Source organism: Mytilus edulis, chromosome 3, assembly GCF_963676685.1.
Source record: "Mytilus edulis chromosome 3, xbMytEdul2.2, whole genome shotgun sequence".
NCBI lineage: Eukaryota > Metazoa > Mollusca > Bivalvia > Mytilida > Mytilidae > Mytilus > Mytilus edulis.
Window position 1 is genome coordinate 97517399 of NC_092346.1, and position 24048 is coordinate 97541446.

A 24048-nucleotide genomic window follows, 5' to 3' on the forward strand; every position below is an offset into this window, starting at 1 on the left:
AAAATTATAACCCTGGTAACTTTGATAACTATGTACACCACTGGGTCGATGCCACTGCTGGTGGACGTTTCGTTCCAGGGGGTATCACCAGCCCTGTAGTCAGCACTTCGGTGTTGACATGAATATCAATTATATGGTCATTTTTATAAATTTCCTGTTACAAGACTTTCAATTTGTCGAAAAACAAAGGTTTTTCTTATACAAGGAATAGATTACCTCAGCCGTATTTGGCACAGCTTTTTGGAATTTGAGTCCTCAATGCTCAGGCTTCAACTTTGTACTTGTTTTGCTTTATAACTATTTTGATCTGAGCGTCACTGATGAGTCTTATGTAGACGAAACGCGCGTCTGGCGTATTAAATTATAACCCTGGTAACTTTGATAACTATTTACACCACTGGGTCGATGCCACTGCTGGTGGACGTTTCGACCCAGGGGGTATCAACAGGCCTGTAGTCAGCACTTTGATGTTGACATGAATATCAATTATATGGTCATTTTCATAAATTTCCTGTTACAAAACTTTCAATTTGTCGAAAAACAAAGGCTTTTCTTATACCAGGAATAGATTACCTCAGCCGTATTTGGCACAGCTTTTTGGAATTTTGAGTCCTCAATGCTCTTCAACTTTGTACTTTTTTTGCTTTATAACTATTTTGATCTGAACGTCACTGATGAGTCTTATATAGACGAAACGCGCATCTGGCGTATTAAATTATAATCCTGGTAACTTTGATAACTATTTATACCATTGGGTCGATGCCACTGCTGGTGGGTGTTTCGTCCCAGGGGGTATCACCAGGCCTGTAGTCAGCACTTCGATGTTGACATGAATGTCAATTATATGGTCATTTTTATAAATTTCCTGTTACAAAACTTTCAACTTGCCGAAATGCTATGGCTTTACTTATCCCAGGAAAAGATTACCTTAGCCGTATATATTTGGCACAGCTTTTTGGAATTTGGAATCCTCAATGCTCTTCAACTCTGTACTTTTTTGGCTTTATAACTATTTTGATCTGAGCGTCACTGATGAGTCTTATGTTGCCGAAACGTTGACAGTGACAGTTTTTTATGTTTCTTTGTTTTTCGCCGTCACTTAAACAAATTGCTTTGCATATTTGTTAAAAAATTCATTCAAACCTTATGATTACTTTAAGTATAATAACCATTCTCTGAATAATTGTTTATTTGATAATTTTTGTTGTCCTGAATATGAACAAAAAATAGCGAATGAACGCTGTACAACAACAACCAAATATAAGGGTGTTACCATCTGAGTTATAAAAAAAAGCAGGATGAGCAACTTTACCAAAATATATATGATAATTTATGTGAAGATTGTCAGGATTAGACTAACATAAAAAGAACCGAAAAAATAAAATAAAAATAAAAAGGCAGAACAGAGATTACATCTAAAAAATGCAGGCATTTGTTTTATCCTAAACCCCTCCTCCTCCTCCTCCTCACAAAAAAAAATCAAATGATTGCTCCCTAATCCTGCATTCGCCTAAAGTCTGGTTATACTAGCTTTGTGAATGTATTATCAATAAACTTTTCTTGTCTTCATCAGACAGTTCTCTTTGTGTGATATCTGAAATGTAAACATGTAAATTACTTGTTTCTTTGTTGTCACGACGACGAATGTCCCTATAATGAAAACTAAGTGATTTGTACTTAATAAAGATACATAGATACACATAGAAAATAAGTGATTTGTACTAGATAAAGATAAATAGATGCATATATGTGTGCATATGCGTGTAATCGATACCTTGACACATGTTTTGTCAACCTAGAGAAATAAGCCATTCTCATTTCAGCAAGTTGGTATTTAAATAGAATATTAAATGATGTTAGTATATCACTCTAAAATGTGTTAGAATAGCTTAAAAATTCAATTTATAGTTTAGGTGAATTTAATAGCAGCTTGTATTTATATATCGGTTTGGTGTTGAATACGACGAGCTTTGTCAATATCTTTACTTTATTAAAGAATTAGAATAAAAGCATTCTTTGACTCAATTACAGTTTTCTATTTGTTGTTCTTCTAATTTCATTGTGTCACATAATTCTTTATTTGATTAACCACAAAAGGTTCAATAATCTGAATCTTAATAAACAAACTCTATTATTTTTTTTTATATATGATATGGGTTTGATCTGTACCTTAATGAATCATTTGAAACAACCAGCACAGTGGGTAGCTTGTATGCAAATTTTCGTAAAAAAATCATTATTGGATCGAAACTGTATCGTATGCCCTTAACATGCTTAAGGAAGATGTCTGTTTGTACTGAATTAAAACCAGGTTCAAATTTTTTCTTAAAATATCCTGTACAAAGTCAGGGACAGGACAGTAGTTATCAAATAGTCAATTGTTTTGTTGCACTGAAATGTTTCTGTTTTTCATTCGTTTTCTTCTGATTGTTGGTTCCCTCGGTTTGTATTTTTTTAAAGGAGTTTCCATTGTCACCAACAGACCAGCATTATAGTTGGATGATTTAACGACAATTTGAATGTCAATGTCCCCATGTCTAGAAACGTATGTAAATGTATAAGTGCATGTAAACCCCCGAAAATGCATAGAAAACATACAACAATTCCTTTTTTGGATGGTTATATAATAAACATTTTATAAATAGAAGTATTAATAAATCACATTTCAAAGTATTTGGACAACCACAACCACCTAGGTATACATTTTCTTGTTTGATATGCTTAAGTTAATCTATATTGCAATGAAAAATATATAACCGGGCGTTTTCCGTGTTATAGTGATTCAAAGACGGAATACCAATACTTTAAACTTTATTAGCAAGGTCCGGACAGTACCAGACCTAAGACCTAAAACTGACTACAAAATAACATACAAAAGCATATATAAAAAACAGTTACTATAGAAAAGGATTAGTGTCCAACGGATTAACTTGTCATGGTCAGAGTGATTTCCATCACGACAAACATATATTTAACAATAGAATTATTTAGACACAAAGAAATGTAAAAGGTTTGATAAAAGGATTAATAAATTGTCACTATAGCACTTAAAATATATTGTCTGAACTTGATTTATATCTAAGTCCTAATTGTCCAAATCTTCCTGGTTATATTCGCCACTACTCCACCTAAACTCGGTCTCCGAGTTGGCCGAATGAATTTTGTTATCGTCGTGGGTATCCTCCTCCACGCCGATGATGTTGCTGCGAATTGCCACGCGAGCAAATTGCAAGGGTCGAACGCACACCTCGGTTTGAATGTTTTATATCTAGATGTTGAATCTCGTGTCTACTGTTTACGTTCTCTTCCCTCAGTCTCTGAATTTCGCCTTCCATATCATTTAAGATGCGATTGTAGTGCATGTCAGTATTTTTAAACTCCATTGTTAAGCGTTGTCTGGCGTTGGTTAAATTTAGGTTTTCCTCTTTCAAATGCACTATTTCCTTTTCAAAATTTTCAGTTCTACTTGCATGTTCGGCTAACTCATGTTCGATCTTTTGAATTATCCGGCCATGTTCTAAACGTTCCAAATTTACTTTATCCAAATTGTTCCTTAATATCACATTATCTTTCACTAAGGTATCCAATTTAGAATGTTCAGACTTGAGCGCAGCGATTTCTTTGATGTAGTTTCGGTTAGTCACTTTCAACTTGTTTATGTGCTGTTTCGTGGATTCGTCCTGTATGGAGCACGTAAATGAAGCGATTTCCTGGTCCTCAAGTCCTTGAAACGGAAATTGAGACATTTGCTTCTTCTCAATAAACGTTCTCATACGGTCACTGTCTCTCTGAATTTTGGATTTCGACTTTGATTTCTTCTTCGGTTTTTGGTTTTCACATGACTTAACGTGAAAATTGCACATACGGGCAAAATGTCCATGATGTCTGCACTTGTAACAATAAGCGTTAACTGCATAACACCGATGGTAGGTAAAAACATTCAATGTCTTACCGCAATATTTGCACAGAAAGTCCAAACAGGTATCGGCTTTTCTCAACGGAAACGGATGTCCATTTCTGCAAGGCTGGTAATTCCAGGATCCTTCCATATTGCTTCTTCTGGAGGTATTTATATATACTAGTTTGGGGGAACTAGCAAGATCGTGCCGCGGGTACCTCAACCAATATATAACCGGGCGTTTTCCGTGTTATAGTGATTCAAAGACGGAATACCAATACTTTAAACTTTATTAGCAAGGTCCGGACAGTACCAGACCTAAGACCTAAAACTGACTACAAAATAACATACAAAAGCATATATAAAAAACAGTTACTATAGAAAAGGATTAGTGTCCAACGGATTAACTTGTCATGGTCAGAGTGATTTCCATCACGACAAACATATATTTAACAATAGAATTATTTAGACACAAAGAAATGTAAAAGGTTTGATAAAAGGATTAATAAATTGTCACTATAGCACTTAAAATATATTGTCTGAACTTGATTTATATCTAAGTCCTAATTGTCCAAATCTTCCTGGTTATATTCGCCACTACTCCACCTAAACTCGGTCTCCGAGTTGGCCGAATGAATTTTGTTATCGTCGTGGGTATCCTCCTCCACGCCGATGATGTTGCTGCGAATTGCCACGCGAGCAAATTGCAAGGGTCGAACGCACACCTCGGTTTGAATGTTTTATATCTAGATGTTGAATCTCGTGTCTACTGTTTACGTTCTCTTCCCTCAGTCTCTGAATTTCGCCTTCCATATCATTTAAGATGCGATTGTAGTGCATGTCAGTATTTTTAAACTCCATTGTTAAGCGTTGTCTGGCGTTGGTTAAATTTAGGTTTTCCTCTTTCAAATGCACTATTTCCTTTTCAAAATTTTCAGTTCTACTTGCATGTTCGGCTAACTCATGTTCGATCTTTTGAATTATCCGGCCATGTTCTAAACGTTCCAAATTTACTTTATCCAAATTGTTCCTTAATATCACATTATCTTTCACTACGGTATCCAATTTAGAATGTTCAGACTTGAGCGCAGCGATTTCTTTGATGTAGTTTCGGTTAGTCACTTTCAACTTGTTTATGTGCTGTTTCGTGGATTCGTCCTGTATGGAGCACGTAAATGAAGCGATTTCCTGGTCCTCAAGTCCTTGAAACGGAAATTGAGACATTTGCTTCTTCTCAATAAACGTTCTCATACGGTCACTGTCTCTCTGAATTTTGGATTTCGACTTTGATTTCTTCTTCGGTTTTTGGTTTTCACATGACTTAACGTGAAAATTGCACATACGGGCAAAATGCCCATGATGTCTGCACTTGTAACAATAAGCGTTAACTGCATAACACCGATGGTAGGTAAAAACATTCAATGTCTTACCGCAATATTTGCACAGAAAGTCCAAACAGGTATCGGCTTTTCTCAACGGAAACGGATGTCCATTTCTGCAAGGCTGGTAATTCCAGGATCCTTCCATATTGCTTCTTCTGGAGGTATTTATATATACTAGTTTGGGGGAACTAGCAAGATCGTGCCGCGGGTACCTCAACCAATATATAACCGGGCGTTTTCCGTGTTATAGTGATTCAAAGACGGAATACCAATACTTTAAACTTTATTAGCAAGGTCCGGACAGTACCAGACCTAAGACCTAAACTGACTACAAAATAACATACAAAAGCATATATAAAAAACAGTTACTATAGAAAAGGATTAGTGTCCAACGGATTAACTTGTCATGGTCAGAGTGATTTCCATCACGACAAACATATATTTAACAATAGAATTATTTAGACACAAAGACATGTAAAAGGTTTGATAAAAGGATTAATAAATTGTCACTATAGCACTTATAATATATTGTCTGAACTTGATTTATATCTAAGTCCTAATTGTCCAAATCTTCCTGGTTATAAATACACAAACAAGAAACATTTGGATCTGTTGTTGAACATGATGGTGTTTGGCTTTATTAAATACTATATAGCTATTCATAGTGAAAAGATGTTTAATTCAATACAATTTCAATTACAAATTTTATATGTTCACAAGTACATAACATAGATTAAATCTTCCAATGTACAATCATTAGGTGAAATGGACATCTGATGAAGACAGGATATAAGTGCGCTGCTTTCACAAAATGCATTTATTTCTTACCTTAGTATATTAATTCTAACAAAATAGGGGCATAAACCTTGGATTTATTAACGAACCAGAATGAACCATGTAATACCATTTATCCATCTTTATATCTTACAATATAGTAAAATGAACATCCAAGGCTCTGTGTTGAAGGCCGTACATTGAACTATAATAGTTTACTTTTATGAATTGTTATTTGGATGGAGAGTTGTCTCGTTGGCACTCACACCACATCTTCCTATATCTATCTGATGGGGATGCAAGGGAAGTTGTTTCCACAAAGTTCAGACTTTTCTAAGTTCAAGGGACATAGTTTCGATCATACTCTAATGAGAAAATATCCTCTCTACTTTAAAGTTGACACATCATATTAATCTATACCTATATTATGTTTGTGTTGATGTATATAAAAGACATAAAAGTGAGGTTGGAAATACGGATGGACAGACAGACTAAATAAAAAAAAAAAAAGACTGGTAATTAGTCACCTTCAAGTATATCTTTGGTGGGCTTCAAATAAAGGAATAATAAAAAAAATGAATAATAACCAAACAAACTGAAAAGAAAAAAAATGCGTAAATTTCTTAAAATTAGACGCATATACCCAAGGTCAATGACCGTGAAACATAAAGGTTGAAATTTTTGTCCGACATATCCTGTTATCAAGGATGAATATTTCATTATGTATTAATTAATAATACTTAGATACATTACTTAGAACTTGATATAAATAGAAGAAATTGACATTCGTTTGCCTATGTTACACCAATGTTGAATAAGAAGTTTACCAATATGGAGATTTTAAAGCACATGGATGATGGTCAAATTGAAAAATTGACTCCGAGCTTAGTGTTTTTGTGTAGCACATTACTAGTTGGAATTCCAGGAAATTTGATAGTTTTACTTATTTATCGACAAACCTACAGGGAATCCGTTTACAGAACACTTATTTGGAGTTTGGCATGGACAGATATTCTCTTTTGTATGACTGGCACACCTTTTAATATAAGCAGAATTATCCGATTTTTTACGTTCACGGAGAGATGGGCTTGTCAATTATTTACTCTAATTTTCGTATTTCTTGTCATGATTTCTTCAAGCCTTTTGATAGTGCTTTCGATACATCGATATCGTCAAATCTGTATACCTTTCGGTCGACAAATCACCTTAAAGAATATCAAATATTTCGTACTTGGATGTATTGTTATGGGATTATATTTTTCCATTCAAGATGTTATGTTACAGCCTACCATTGAGTTAAAATTATCACCGAATCTCACCGCCTTTCATTGCCCAGTGAACTCTAGTAATACAACGTATGGATCTGTACACGATTATCTTCTTGTAGCATATTTCATCGGGTGCCTTTTTACACTCGTAATACTGTACTCCTTGATAGCAAGAAAACTGTATCTTCAAAGGAAAAAGAAAGAATTGTATATTGGTATGAACAAAAGTGTCCAAGAATCAAAGGACCTTTCTGTTAAAATGACAAAAATAACATTTACTATCAGCGTTATCTTTGCAGTCAGCTATATACCTATTATAGCAATAAAAGCCTTCGGAAAGCATTTGGACTGGACAAGTCTCACACAGTCGGAAAGTTTGACCATTGAGTTGTTTTCTCGGACATACGTTTTAAATCATGTGACGAATCCATTTATCTATGCCTTTTTCGATCACAAATTTCGCAGACATGTAATCGATACTTTGTCTTGTCGAAAGTTTTCCAAAGATGATTCAAAGGAAATCAAAACAGAGAGCAAAGGTGGAGCGAGTACATCTGTTGATACAAATACGAATAATACCTCCGTTTAATTGGAATTTGATCTCAGCTTAAAGACTTTTTTAATTTTCGTATCATAATTGAATTAACAAAAAACTAAAAAAATGCTTCTATTAAACGTCTCATATAAAGCACACACACATACACACGAATACACAGTTCAACAATATATTGCATCACCCATTTGTTACATAAAAATTATGAAAATAATTCTTTCTAGTTAAATTGCAATACTGGTCATTCATAAAACAAAGTTACATGTTAGTCTTGACATATGAAGAGAAGTTAGTATTTCCTTCTTTAAACGCTTCATAGTAAGAAAACCAGATAAATCCATGATCCATTCCTTTATAGTTTTCATGTTTTACATCATGACCGATGTTTCTCATCCTAGCTGCTAAAATATAGCCTTCATCTCTTAATCCGTCAATATCGCAGGTCATAATTAGAGTTTTTGGTAAGGTTTGCAATTGCTTGTCTGTCATCATTAAAGGCGCATAATATGGATTAAATAGTATTTTCTCAACGTTGTGCACATTTGGAATAGAACTTTCTACGTCATCATTTGGAACAGTTTGATATTTTTCTGGAAGAAGTTTCGGATCAACCAATTTTCTATACCGTTTCTTTGATGCACTTGTCACGTGGCTATTGTTGACAAACGAATCGGTGTAGTTTAAATGACCAAATGCGTACATATTCAACCAAAATATCATCAACCCTTTTGTGACAAGGGTACATTCTTGTCTTGCAGGGATATCAAATTCTTTGAATGACGATAAAGTTAAATCTAAAGCTTGTAATGTTGGGTAGATAAGAACTTGGAACCGCAAGGGAGGTAACTTTAGTTGTTGTTCTCCTATCTTTAACGAGACAGCCATTGCTAGATTACCACCTGCACTGTCGCCTGTTTGGAAGAAAAAAATCAGCATTAAAAAAAACCATTAATTATCCATAGCTACAAAGTTCTGTTTAATCAAATAAAAATGTTTTTAAATTCTATTTACTTTCTTTAAAAAAGAAGAATACTTAATTGGATTGCTAAATTAGAAGCAACTGTAGTTGCCATGATCCAAATCTCATAAAATCCGTCAAGATGATACACATTACAATTAAAGAAACTGAGGGAGTTGCATGAACATGTTCGTTTTTTTACCTTTTCAACATGTGTATTAGGGTTTTTTTTTTTTTTTTTTTTTTTTTTTTTATATATTTGAACCTCAAGGATTATTTAAGAGGCATTACTTGTCACAATACGCATCTGGTGCAGTTGATTAAGGTCGGTGCAGTTAACCGATGTTCAAATACAGTAAATCGATTAAACAGAGACCTTTTTTAATGGGAAGAGAACATCCTTGCAAAAGACGTCCGTTTACTTTGGACATACAAGAGCGTACATTTGTAAGGCAGTTATAACACTAATAATACTGTTAGGGTTTGTGAGAAAAGAGAGATTGACCGGTAGTCACAAATTATAATTTGATAACATCCATCTGTATCCTTTTTCTTTAGGATTTTCCAAAATTTGGGAAATTTTAAAAAGATGATAAAGACGCTGCCGGTTTTATTACAATTTACCTGCTAAACCAATTCTTTTAGAATCAACTCCATGGTTCTCGCCTTTTTGCAGTAAGTAAAGTGTTGCCTTTACACAATCGTCAAAGGCAGCAGGGAAAATGTGTTCCGGCGCTTTTCGGTATCTACAAAAAGGTAAGAAAGGTGTATCATTATTACAAAAAGGCAAACGATACTAAATGGGTTTTCAAACTCATAAGTTGAAAACAAACCTGCATATGCCAAAACGAAAAATGACAAAAACCCAACCATGGAGTACACAAATAAAGACATAGAAAACTAAAGACTAAGCAACACAGACTCAACCTAATGCTCAAGTGCTCCAAAAGGGTAAGCAGATCCTGTGGCACCCATCATTTTGCACATGTAAGAACAAATTCGTGGATAAGTCTAATTCGATTAGATAATTATAGATGATACAGATATTCCAAAAACGGACAACCAGTCTGTAATTTATTTGAATGGACGATCCCATCTTCACCACTTTGAACTCTTCGTTCAATATTTTCCATGCAAGCAGCAACCCTCTATTAAATAAATTATGATTAGAAAATCGTATCAATTCGGAGATATATACTCCATATGCATATCCATGCTGCATGGAATGTAATTGCACTGAAATGGAAAGTTCACAAATAATCTCCGTGGAAATGAGATGTGCCAATGCTTATACAACTGCATACCAAATATGATTGACCAACGATTTGATGATCATTATGAACTAGACCTAATCACAAACTAATACATTGTTAACGCCGTCGCCGACGCCGGAAACATCATAACTATGTCTCGTTTTTTGTCTCCGTCAAGGCGAGACAAAAATCATACAACTCTAACAAGAGCCAGAGGCCAATGTCAGAATAGGTAACAAAAGAAACTACAAAATGACAATGATACATAAATTTACAAAGGTCACGGTCTATTGACTTCTAAACTTTTGCTTATTTTACATCTATTAGTTTGTGTGATTATGTCAGTTTATGGGGAACCACAAGTAGTAGGTCAATGATATTTGTTATGCAGTTGTATAAGCATTGGCATATCTCATTTCCATGGAGATAATTTGGCTCCGCCCTCTTAGTCATGGTCTATTGACTTTGAAACTATTGCTTATTTTACATGTATTAGTTTGTTATTATGTCAGTTCAAGGATCACCATTAGTGGTAGGCCAATGTTAACTGGTATTCAGTTGTATAAGCATTGGCACATCTCATTTCCATGGAGAATATTTGGCGTCGCCCCTCAGTCACTGTCTTATGACTTTGAAACTTATCTTAGTTTACATGTATTAGTTTGTGATTAGATCAGTTTGAGATGAAATGCTAATGTTAAGTCAGTGATATTTGGTATGCAAATTTATTGTCATTTGCAAGTATTGTTTCCATGGAGATTATATAGCCCCGCCCCGTATTCATGGTTCATTGACTTTGAAACTTTTACATAGTTTATAAAATAATTGTATTTAGGTTTGGGAACGACTTATAATAAGTCAATGGTATTTGGCATGCAGTTGTATTAGGATTGCACATCTCATTTACATGGAGATTGTTTAGCCATGTTACTCGGTCATGGTTCATTGACTTTGAGTATTTGCATAACATGTGTATCAAAATAGCAATACTTTAACATCTTACAGTGTAAGATGTTGTTAAAGTATTGCTATTTTGATTTCAACATTTACATTATCAAAATTACAAAAAGGCGAGACATATCTCTGTGATAACAGTTTATTAATTTTAGTTTCTTGTGTATAAATTCGGAGTTTGGTATGACGTCCATTGTCACTGCACTAGCATATATTTTTGTTTAGGGGCCAGCTGAAGCACGCCCCAGGGTGCGGGAATTTCTAGCTGCATTGAAGACCCATTGTGGCCGTCGGCTGTTGTCTTCTCTTTGTTCGGGTTGTTGTCTATTTGACACATTCCCAATTTCCATTTTCAATTTTATCTAAATGTGCAAGATGTTTTTTTGAAAATTTTGAATTCTTTCCTATTTCAGATAGAATTACAAGCTTAATATAATTGATTTTTAAATTCATACCAAAATCCTGAATAATTTAATTGAATATTTAAGTTGTGTTAGATGATGACACTATACTTACTCAACGAATATTGTGATAAACTCAGTGGTAGTTGACAATCTTTCCATTACATTGTCATATTTATCTGGAAAAGACATTAGACGCATTTTCATCACGTAATATTATATTTGACTACTCGAACTAAGAATTCCCAAGATAAAAAACAAAACATCAACCGTAAAAATACGATCTTTCATTGATCATTTAGTATTGGCCTTATAATGAAGGTAATTAGATAGAGAAGTTAGAACACTGGCTCGGTCGTCGTTAAATATTTAGAGGTCCAATCAATGTAGATGCAAACACATTTTGTGCATCTAAAGTATTTTCATGATTTACCTGTATCAGGAACGCTCATACATAAAGATTTAAAAAACAAAGAATGAATTTATGTAGAAAAACTGAATAAAGGCAACAGTAGTATACCGCTGTTCGAAAGTCATAAATTGATTGAGAGAAAACAAATCATGACTACAAACTAAAACTGAGGTAAACACATCAACTATAAGAGGAAAACAACGAATCAACGAAAAAGGATAATGAAGCTAATACCAAATTAATCAAAAGGCGTCTTTATCTGAAATAGAACTTAAAAAATGATTTCAAGAAAAAGTGAACATCAACAATGTTATAAAATATTGTAGTCTGATTTCAAAAATCCTTTACACTATAAAAAATCCTAAAGGACACTTGTTTAAATCAAGGCTTGGAGACACAAAAACCAGTGATACTTTCTTAAAGATAAATTATGTGAAATGTGAAAGCCAACTTTGTAAAAAAAAGTAAAATCACAAAAAATACAGTACGCCGTGGAAAATACAAAACGGAACGTTGCTAATCAAATGGCTAAATCAAAAGCTCAAACACGTCAAACGAGTGGAAACAAATCTCCTATTCCTGACTTTAATTATGGAAATTTAGAAAAGTAAGATATTTTAAAAACTATCAAAAGTCGAATTTCCGAAATGGGAACAACTGGTTATTGATACAAAGTGATGTTTAAAATATTTTTTATGATAATCAAAAGATCAGATGATGAGTTTATCTAAAAACCTTTCAATACACATTTTTACAAAGCAACTTATACTTTTTGGGCAAAATTGAATGAAAAGATTCCAAGTTCTGTTTTTTGCACAAGAAACCATTGATCACTTGTTTTTTGAATGACCAATTAGTTTTCAAGTGTGGCTTTCTTTTATAAATGATATAAAACTTGTTTTTTTTTGTAAACTTTGTTCTCAACATAGAAATGATGTTTCTTGGTTGCAAACATAAAATATTCTTATTGAATCTGTAAGTCGTTATAACTTTGTATATACATAAATGTAAATCAAATGAACAAAAACCAGATATGGTTGAGTAAATAGAATAAAGAAATACCAATTTCTTGAATTTCAAATTGCAAGGAAAAATAATAAAATTCAAGTTTGAGAAAATATTTGTTCCCCGTTACATGTTATATTTAACTAAATATTGTCTCATATTATCCACTTTTAAGCTAAGTGAAATCAAAATAGTTCTATACTATGTCTCAGTATGAGCAAAGTTATTGCTTATTAATCGATTTATTTCACTTGACTGGGCGGAGTTTAATAGGTTCGCTCATAATAAACCAGTCCATCTATAGATAGGTGTTTTCAGATAAACTCATCTATGAAGTGTCCAGTCATTCTTTGATAAATTTTTGATGACACTGATAGGTAATTAGAAATCAGTAATACTTATAACGGCAATCATCCTAAACACACACATCTTCAAATAGGCTGGCCTTATGCAAATTAAAACATAAGCTACGCCCGATCAGTTGAAATAACATCGGTAATACCTTCTACATCATTTGTTCATTTTGGAGACTTGGCACTTAAAGCGGAAATGGTATGTTTCAGTTTTCTTTTACATTTCAACCAAAGAGCAAGAAATCAATCTTCCTCTCTGAATCATATAATTATTTTCCATCTGTTTTGAGAAAATGCAATGAATGTCACTCTATTCATATTGTAGTATTTAAAAACATATCAGTTGACAGAAAATGCATAGGAAGTCCACTATTCATGACATAATATTCGAATACCATCTTAGGAGGTTTCGCAATATTAAATCCCCTATTTATACTATATCAAAGATGTGGTGTGAGAGCAGTCCTTTTATCATGTTGTAGTAGTTATGAGCTTTTGACAATTATGCTTTTTTTTATATGATCTTATGAAATGTTTGTATGTGTATATCAGAACGTTCCTCTCCCTTCCGTTTATTTACTATAGTTATTCTGATTGTCTCTATATGTCTTAAAATTTATGAGTTATACCGTTATAATTCTTTTATGATTTGTATATTAGGAAATACGTTGATATGATCGGTCGAGAGGACTTGCGGTAGTTGATCTTGGTTATTTTTCGATAGATGACGTTGACCGAACTTCTTTTCGTAACCAAGGTTAACAAGATGGCGGCGATAATAATATCGACGTTAATAAAATTGATTTTCACTGCACTTTACTGGTTAAATTAAATAATAAACACAAAACAAATGATAATAAGTTTCTGTAGTTTATTTTTATCATTGAGAACATATTTTTGCGTTAACCAACAAATATATTCATGCGCCAGGTCTATTCAATGTCATACATATACAAATATCGTGTAATAGAGGTAACGAGTGTGGTAAAATATATTCACAATCTCCAATTTTAAGTCACTCACAAACATATCATGAAAGTCCTTCGGACTTTTATTCATTTATGAGTGAACTGGTCGAGTTTATACACCAATAAATTCATTTAAAAAGGCGTTTAATCCTATAGTGAAGGTAGTGAAGCTACACCATGAATAGAAGGGTTTATGCATTGTATGATATCGCAACAGATCTAAAATAATATACTAGCAAACTGAATAAAGGCATTTACATTGCATGTTCTCTCAAGATATATAAAATAATATAGCATGAATTGTTGACTTACATCTTATGTTCTCTCAACAGTCCATATCAAAAGAATAAAGGGACTTACATTGCATAGTCTCTCAACAGATACAATATAGCATGAATTGTAAACTTACATTGCATGTTCTATTTAAGAAATGAATTATTTAGATTCTGATGGGACAAATACGGTCATTAAAAAACTGAAGCGAGGGTGGTTTTGCTGTGTGTGTGACTGTTCTATTTTACTCCCGGTTAGACAAAGCTCAAACATTCTAATAAGTCTGTAGCTTGCATGGATTATTTCGTGAATAACCGCTAGAAAAAACATCTGTTTTATACTTTTAATTCTCAAACCCAACATTCGCCATTTTTTTCTTCTTCTATTTTTCACAGATTAACAAAGACTATATGTACTATACAAACAATTAATAATACGTATCTCGAAACTTTAAAAAATCATAAAGTATAACGTTCTATTACCCCTTGGGAAACCCCGTTTGAACTAAATTCCAAAAGAAAGACATTTTTTGACATTGTAGTTTTTCGGTCTTACACATCGATGTCACCTGGAATCTGAACACAGTCAATGTACACACATTTAGTATGTTTGTTTGAAAAAGTAATGGCGAGATCAGCTGTGAATATTTGACTGGATTAATTATTCTCTTTAAGTCAGTGAAATGAATGAACTAAACCAAGGTAAGGAAATCTTATACTGTCTTTGCACAACCTTAACTGCTTTAGATGCACTGACATAAAACACATTCGTTGTTTAAAATAATACTTTTTTTTTGTGATAAAGGAATCCTGCAAAAGTAAATGAGAAAGTATTGTCCTAAATTTCAACTTAGGCAGCCAACAACCATTTGATTTTCTGTAGGGGTCGGGGGTGGTGGCTTTTGATTGTTTTGAAGAAAAAAAGTTTGTTTCCAATTTTTGGATAAAAAATAATTTGTTTTTGACCCTGAGAAAAAAATGTTTGTTTTATCCTCAGCTGCCATTAAATGAAATGCTAAAATTGAAAGAGAAGAATTGTTTTCAACTTGTCTGGAAAAAAATCCATAGTCCCCCCCTCCCTGAAAACAAATGGTTGCTGCCTCCAAATAGTCTCTTTCAGAGTATCATTTTAATCAATCTTATTCAAAGCATTATCATACTGACATGAAGTGTGACTTAATTTTGACTTGTGATTTAAAACATAATTGTTGACTTAGCCCCCAGAAACTGCTCTGAAATACTTTTATATAAATGTAAAAATGCATAGTTTTTTTAATGTTATTATTATTTTTTTCAAATAGAAAAAGAAAAATATTACTAAGTCTATTTTGTTCTTATTTATTTTCAAGTTCATGACCAGCACCATTTATTTATTGGTTTAGTGTGTTATTTTTATAATTTGAGTCCATTCATTAGAACTATAACTTGCATGAAATCAATGAGACAACATGGTTATATTTAGTTTGTTCATACAAGGATTGCAAACTAATTTTCCTTTTATAAATTTAAAATAATGAAGATTTTACATTCAGAATACTTTCATTATGATCTCTTTTATGTTTAAATGAAAAAGGTAGGACCAACTTGCAAGTGTCAGTAATGAAAAGGAATTCCTGTTTTTTTATCATTTTAATACTATCTTGATCCATTATTCATGAATATTTAGACTACCCCTTGTATAAAGTGAGTAGACATTTATATCTGTGTTAAAATAATTTGGTTGCAGCAGTAAAAATACTTACCAAAACATGAATATTAAATTAACTCTTGGAATATTAAATTAATATTAAATTATTAACCCTATTATGGCACATAGGGACACATAGGGCCTATTTCACAGGGACTGAGTTCTGAAAAGTGATAAAATGTGTTTCTCTATTTTTTGGCACATGTTTACAGTATCAAAATGTATTTAATAAGATAATTTTGAATAATATCCACATGTAAATAACAGCATATTGCTTGATATAACAATAGTTTGTTCATGATAGTGTCAAACAAAGGGACGTAACTCGTGAATTACCGTCGGCCCCGCTTCGTTAGAAATATCGACACATCTAACTGGCATATTTGAGTATCTTTGCATATCAACTGGCACAAATTTGACACATCGTAGTCCAAATTATGTTACATAACATAATTTAAATTCAGCATAGCTTCCCGAGAAGTTAAGAAAGAAAATTACGATTTTAATTTTCTGTGACCAATTTTTTTCGTCAACACCTTGACTTTGAAGACACATTTTGAGAGAAAAAAATGAGTTTAATCCATAATTGAGTTGAGTAATATATTTCTTATATACTCAAGAATGTTCACTTAAAAGGAAATTAGTTTTAATTTATGCAAAAAACTACAAATTCCAAAAAACGAGCTTCACTTTTTTTGGTAAAAAAATGCCCATATATGGTAATCACATGACGTCCATTGTTGCTTTAAGAAATGGGGTCAAACCGGGGTCAGCTTTCCGACTGGGTAAGCTACCGTAAAATCCAGAGTTGACATTTCTTAACTAAGGAGCCGCCATGTTGACATGCAGAAATCAGTAATTCTATTGCAATTATTTTGTAACAATTGTTCTGATTGGATGACAGCAAGCGTAAAATTCTCTATCTCCTTGTCTGTAACTAAGGAAGCCGACATTTTGAATTTCGGAATGTATTGACATGTTATTTCTACAATAATAAACAATAAACTCACTTCTTGCGTCTAAAAATCTTCTTTTTATAAAATTTTATTACATTCTGAAGCGGCACAAGTAGCCAGAAAACGCCCGTTGTTTATGTTTGACGCCGGAAGCATACCTATGACGTCACGTAGTGTAGGGACCAAAGAAGATAACATTTTTTCGCGGAATTTTTTTTAATGAAGATTTTACACTGAAATTATGATTGAAATTTAATTATGAACTTGTTTTGCATTAGAATAGAGATAACTGTATTGTATTTGAAGCTTTGCGGACGTCCATCGGTAGTTTTACTGTCGCAAATACCCGTTTACCTGTCTCCGCTCCGCGTCGCCAGGTAAACTAAATTTGCGACAATAAAACTACCGATGGACGTCCTTAAAGCTTCAAATACAATACAGTTATCTCTTAAATATACGAGAAGTGTAATAGAATAGAATTATAAAAAACAAAACCCACCTCAATTATCAATTTTAATATAACATTATATGAATTTCGATTGTTCACGTCACGGAAAACATTCAACTCTAGCGGTTTCATTTGTATGACGTCATATTTTGAAATGACTTAAATGTGCCAAAAACATTAGTAGACTTTCGCGGAATTTTAATTTATTTTGATTTTTTTGATTTCCCCGAGTTCTTGTGCATTTAATTTAATTCTTTTTTATATGCATCCGAATAAGAATAAAAGTTCTTTTTGTCTTTTTTAACTGCAATTTTTTAAACAATGAAATCGACAAAGGCTTTGCAATCGGGTTCCAATACATGTGGATTTACGTCGTAGGTATCTTGTAACATCCATTATTGTGTATATATCTGAGTCTGCGCTTAGTATAGATATATCTAGAATTTTATTACGGTGTTGTTTACAAAGCGAAAGAAGCACGTCATATTAGAAATAGTATTAGTTATTTTTACATACTATCGTATGACTAATGGACCGACATCGTCTTTTCTCCCAAGATGACTTTAAATACTATAAGAAGAATAGAGTGACTTACCATGCGTTTTCTCGACAGATCTTCAAATACTAAAGCATGAAAAGAGGGACTTATATTACAGATTTTCTCAATAAATCTTTCAAATTTATTCACCAAAGGTGTGTAATACATCTTCGCTAGCCAAGGGTTACGATACACTCCGTGGAGATAACGTGGGTGGATAGTAACCCTTGGCTAGCGAAGATGTGTGTAATCATACTATCTCTGACTCAATAAACACATGTAATGAAGGATTAACATACCTGCATCTAAAAACACCCAGCCACCTCCATGGAAATATACAACAGCGGGTGTCAGTTTTGCTTCAGATGCTCTTGGATAGTATAAGCGAACTTTAACTCCATCAAATACATCATCTACTAGCTATTACAAATAAAATAATAAATATATCATTTCTAAAATATTATCTCTTTAGTTAAAACAAGACAGAAAAAAAGATACCGCATATATATAGATGCTACTGTCCTCAAAATATTTCGAGAAATTTTAGGATCTTATTGAGAAAATTGAATAGTCATTTTAACTAAAGCCAGACAATTTAAGTTTAAATGGATATTTAGAAATCATCCTCAGTTTTAAGCAGGATTCGATTTCCTTAGTTTTCTATGTAGTGTTTTGTTGATTGTTGTTTGTCTTTTATGTTTGTCTTCTTTTGACATGGGAAAGTCAGTTTATTTTTGACTTATGAGTTTGATGTCTTTTTGGTATATTTTACCCTCTGTTTTAGACCCCAAAAAATAACTGAGATCAAGCGATACATATTGAAATTTTGAAAATAAGTAACCGTTCAGAGATAAATTAAAATCCGTTAAAAAATACACAAGGTTAGGACCAACAATAGTTTACCGATGACCAATGCTTATAGATTTAGTGTGAAAACACAACTTAAAATGTTTAACAAACCCCAAACAATGATGGACTCACGAACAAAGATTATGAACGCTTAGACGAGCAAAACCGGGTGCGTCGATAGGGTAAACGTCACATTTTCATTCGTGCATGCAACAAAATAAATATTTATCATTGATGGTCACATTTTTACAGGTAAAACATATCGTTTGTCGCGAAAATGTTTGTTTTTCGTGGTTAATTTTTCAATAGAGTGAAGTGGGGCAGTTGGAATAAATGTTATGAAACAATTTGAAAGTATAAACTAAAATAACAAAAATAATGAACTCCGAGAAAAATTCAAAACGGACCGTCCCTAATCAAATGGCAAAATCAATTGATAAAACACATCAAAACGATTGGACAACAACTGACTTGGTACCGGCATTCAAAATGAATTAGAAAATGGTGGATTAAACCTGGTTTTATAGCGCTAAACCTCTCACTTGTATGACAGTCGCATCAAATTCCACTAACTTACTCAACTCATCTGTTTTCTAAACAAATCGAATCTCTCATCACTTATTCAACAAGTGTGTCATGAAATAGACATAATACAAATTCAAAATCGAAGTGATATTCTGAAAAAATAATTTCCTGTTGAGAGAATATTGAAGTGTTTGTAACTGACGAAATAAGATTATAGAAGAGAGTCGAAAGATACAAAAGTGACATTCCATCTAATTAGGCGAAAATAAACGTATAACGACGTGGCTAAAAAAGACAAACAAACAGCAATACAAAAAACAAAACATAGAAAACTTAGGACTGAGCAACACGAACCCAACCAAAGACTGGTGATCCGGAGGGGAAAGCAGATCCTGCTCTACATATGGCAACTGTTGTGTTGCTTATAATGTACAAACCTGTCAATAAGCCTAATTTGGTAGATCAACGTGGTAAAGGGGACATGATTGTAGTAACGAAATTTGGCACATGTCAAACTATAATATGTGTTCCAATATTGACAGATATAATGGTACTTCTGATAACAAAGTTGTCGATGGATCTTATATTAGGCGGAATAAATATTCGTTTAAAATTAATGAATTTTATGTATTTAGTTTTATTGTTGTTTTATTTTTCATCAAAATCATTAATGTCAAAATTTATTTTTTTCTATTAGTTTTTAATAGTACATGCGTTAGATAGCCGTCTGGTTGCCGTTTACCTCACCTCTCACATATTATTCATATGCGAAATTAAAAACAGCATTGTATTTTCGTTCAAAATGTATTTATTTTTAATTAACTCACCTTGATATCATAAATTGGCTTTGAAATTAACCAGTCAAGTAATGGATAAAATCCTAATCCACTCCTTGTTACATTAATCTTGGAAAATCCTAATACACCAGCAACCCTAGCCTGGAATAAGATATATAATTATTTTTATAAATATCGGTTGGAGGTGATTTAGAATTTATAATATTTTTTTCGTGTTAGCGTTGGTAGATATAAAAAATCATCAAAATACAAAGCTGATTACTAGGTACGACAGACGCATGACGTCTACTCCATTTAGTTTCACTCGAAACGAAACAGAATATGACTAAGACCAAATCAAATACGAAGAGCATTTGTGACCAAAATTACCGAAAAAGACGTGTCAATACGTCGTAGGCTATCATATGCCTAGATAGAAAAACCGGAGTGTTTCCTCACATAATGCATTCAAAGAATCACCCGAGTCACCGAACATACTGGACAGTACAACAGACAACCAACATCAAACAGAACGGTTTGAATTCTACTTGTTTTAACATTCGTATACGACATTGTCTAGCCGTTTGTCAATTTAAAAATGGCTATACTTTAACTATAAATCTTTTATGAGGCACTGTCTAGCAGTTCGAAACTTACAAAATGACTGATGTCTTAAACTTACAATCAATATATTAAAATGCATTTTCTAGCCGTTGCCACTCACAAAATGGCTTCTGACCTAACAGTTATAGAAAGATAGTTGCCTTAATATCAATTTACTGTAAACCAACTAATTTTAGCGAGCGATTTAAAAAAATAAAGTGAATATAAATCGTCTCAAACATGTAAAACTAGGATCTTTCCTTTTCAACTACATCAAGTAAATTTGAAAATCGCGAAATTAGATCGCCGCGAAATGGCCTAGAGGGAACTTAACGCTAAATAAAGTATCCGCGAAAAATAAGTTGGTTTACAGTATCATGTGGCATTGTCTAAACGTCCGTTGCATACATAATGCTTGCTTTATTATACAAGGATTGACATTTGATTTAGTACAATGAGTTATATCATTTTTTGTTTTATAGTGATTTAGATTATAAAACAATGTTGACTGCTGTACTTTATTTTTGACATTATAAAATACTGTATAGCGGGTTCTTTTCGCGAGGTGCAAATTTTCGCTTGTTTTCACGGATGGAACAAAATCGCCAAAATAAATTCCGCCAATTTAAAACGGCACATGCAAAGGTATTAAAATAAATTTGAATTTGCCAAAAATAATAACCGCCTAAAATTCGATAAAAATCGCGAAATTTTACACCCGCGAAAATAACCCGCTATACGGTATTTTGTCTGATGCAATTGTGAGAGGTTTACCAAGCTATAAAACCAGGTTTAATCAACCATATTCTACAAAAGAAAATTCATGTACCAAGTCAGATATATGAAAGATGTTTTATATTCGTTTGATGTGTTTTAGCTTTGATATTTCCATTTGATAATGAACTTTCCGTTTTGTATTTTCATTGGGATCGGTATTTTTGTTATCTAACTTTTTCATCAACCCAAGTTCTGTCTTAGCCATCATGTATTTAGTATCAGTCTTTGATTTGTGAAGTTTAAATGTTCCATGGATATTTTTTTGCCTCTTTTCATAATGTCTTTTAAATGTTCATATCAACCTTATAAACTAAAACAGATTTCTCAATTCGAGTTAATCCTTATTTGTTATACTATTTTAGCTGGCTCTGGTGTCCTTTCCCTTGCTGTTTTAAAATCATACGTCATAGTGTTATAGACCTTCCTACCATAACAAAATGTTACTATGTTTTTCTTTTTATTTGTTAGGCTGGACTACAACTTACCACATCATTTATAACTTTAAATGCAGAATATGTAAATCGTTGTTTCCATGGTTCAGCTGCGTTTTCCGGAATTGGTATGTATAAATAGTAAGCAATACAAACTATTATTACTGTACAGGTCAGCCAAGATTGCATTTTTTTCTGTAAAAGAAAACCAAAATTAAACAAAATATATATGCTTAAAAAAAAATAATCATATATACGAGATACTGAGCTTTGAGTATGAAAAAATTTCAAACATGATTTCTCAAACACGAACAAACATTGTGTAAATCATGTTAACGACATATTTATGAAGCGGACACTAGATTTTTCAATGGACGATTACATTTTTATCAGAAATTATGCTAATTTATTTTTCATTTCGTATATATTTGTAAAGTGTTGGTGGATACATGTCATTTATTGAACACATTACGACGGTTGTATTTTTGCTTTGCCTGTTTTCGTGTGTCAAATAAATATCAACTGTTTGTATTAATATGTGAACCTTATCCGGTATACATGTTTGGGTATAAGTTATAGTGTATGCGTTTCCGACATTTTCAACACATAAAGAAAAAAGTACACTAAAATATTTTGTAATAAAACTGACTTACCAAAATGATATTAGATTTTTCAAAACTAATCAGCTTTAAGCACACATGTTCTGCGACATACTTGTGTACTTTACGAGTTTTAATAGTAATACGACAGGTAATTTTTTCGTTCAAGGTAATAAACTAATTGCTTATGTGCAACTACCAAGCCACATCCAGAGCTGCATTCATACTCCGTTTTTTTCGTAAATTACAAGACATCTAAATATAAATATACTCTAGATGCATTAAATGCATAACATAATGCACTAGTATAAGATAAACAAACCTTGATATTGACAACATAAATTTTCCTATATCATCACATGTAATGTTATACGGTACGACACGATGAATTAAATTGATATTATGTATAAAGTGAAAAACTAGTTCAGATAAAAATTACTCATTAAACTACCCTAATTTATTTCACCTTTCTCGTCATATCTGTTTTGGAGATAATTTGCAGTGTTAAGTAAATAAACCCAAGTGTAAATGAACTGTAGTCGAACAACGCATATTAGATGTTTGTCTACAAGCGACATATCATACTTTTGTTTAAAGGGGCACTAGCCACGTGATACACAAAACAAAAATAAATATGATTTTTGTTTGGTTCAATCATTAATAAAAGTGAAATAGTGAAATATTAATTCGCTACTATCAGCCAGTAAGTATGGTTATATTTTGTCAAAATAAGCTAAGAAACATCGATGAGGAATTATTTACGTGCATGTGATTAATTCGACCTCATTGAATCCGTATGCATGTGAACTTAATTTAACCCCTTAGGTAGAGCTGGATTATGCATGATTGCCTTGGTGCGTGTTAGACTATTAAAAGAAAATAAAGGAGTAGGTTCAGTAAGACCCCTTTTTGGCCCCAACATATAGCAATTTTACAAAATTGTGAAAATGTAATCTGTTAGCTGTTTATTGGAAAGTATAATGCTTCTGCTTCATAAATATGGGCTGTGTTTGAGAATACAATGCACATATATCGGGTACTAGCATCATTAAGTCATGCTTAATTACTGAAATCTTCACAATTATAGCAATTTCGTTAAATTTTAGATGCTTTCCGTCTTAACTGAAGGTGGTCGCATTCGTGTTCATTCATAATATTGTAATCTAAGTTGTATTTAATGGTAATACATAACATATTTAAAGGTTGAGGATGAACACGGATTTGGCCACTTTCATTTTTGACAAAAACCATCTGAAAAGTGACGTTTTTTTGCATATTTGATAGATTTTTCATATTTAAGCTTGAATCGGAGCGTTTTTAAAAACTAAATCAGTTAAAACTTTCACAAAAAATAATCGAATCAATTGAAATAGACACTAACGTGTTTAAAAAGTGTCAAAAATCTTTC

The 24048-nt window shown here is 32.7% G+C and overlaps 1 protein-coding gene across 1 annotated transcript; it reads right to left on the reverse strand.

Moving 5' to 3' along the window:
* Positions 1 to 5980: 5980 nt before the first annotated feature.
* On the reverse strand, positions 5981 to 22808 carry LOC139517877 (arylacetamide deacetylase-like). Its single transcript, XM_071309364.1, has 7 exons — positions 22695 to 22808; positions 22096 to 22236; positions 20282 to 20392; positions 18380 to 18500; positions 11557 to 11620; positions 9458 to 9579; positions 5981 to 8786 (listed from the first exon to the last, which is right to left on the reverse strand). The coding sequence occupies exons 2-7, from the start codon at positions 22228 to 22230 to the stop codon at positions 8134 to 8136; spliced, it is 1206 nt and encodes a 401-aa protein (XP_071165465.1). The 5' UTR covers positions 22231 to 22236; positions 22695 to 22808; the 3' UTR covers positions 5981 to 8133.
* Between the last annotated feature and the right edge of the window lie 1240 nt (positions 22809 to 24048).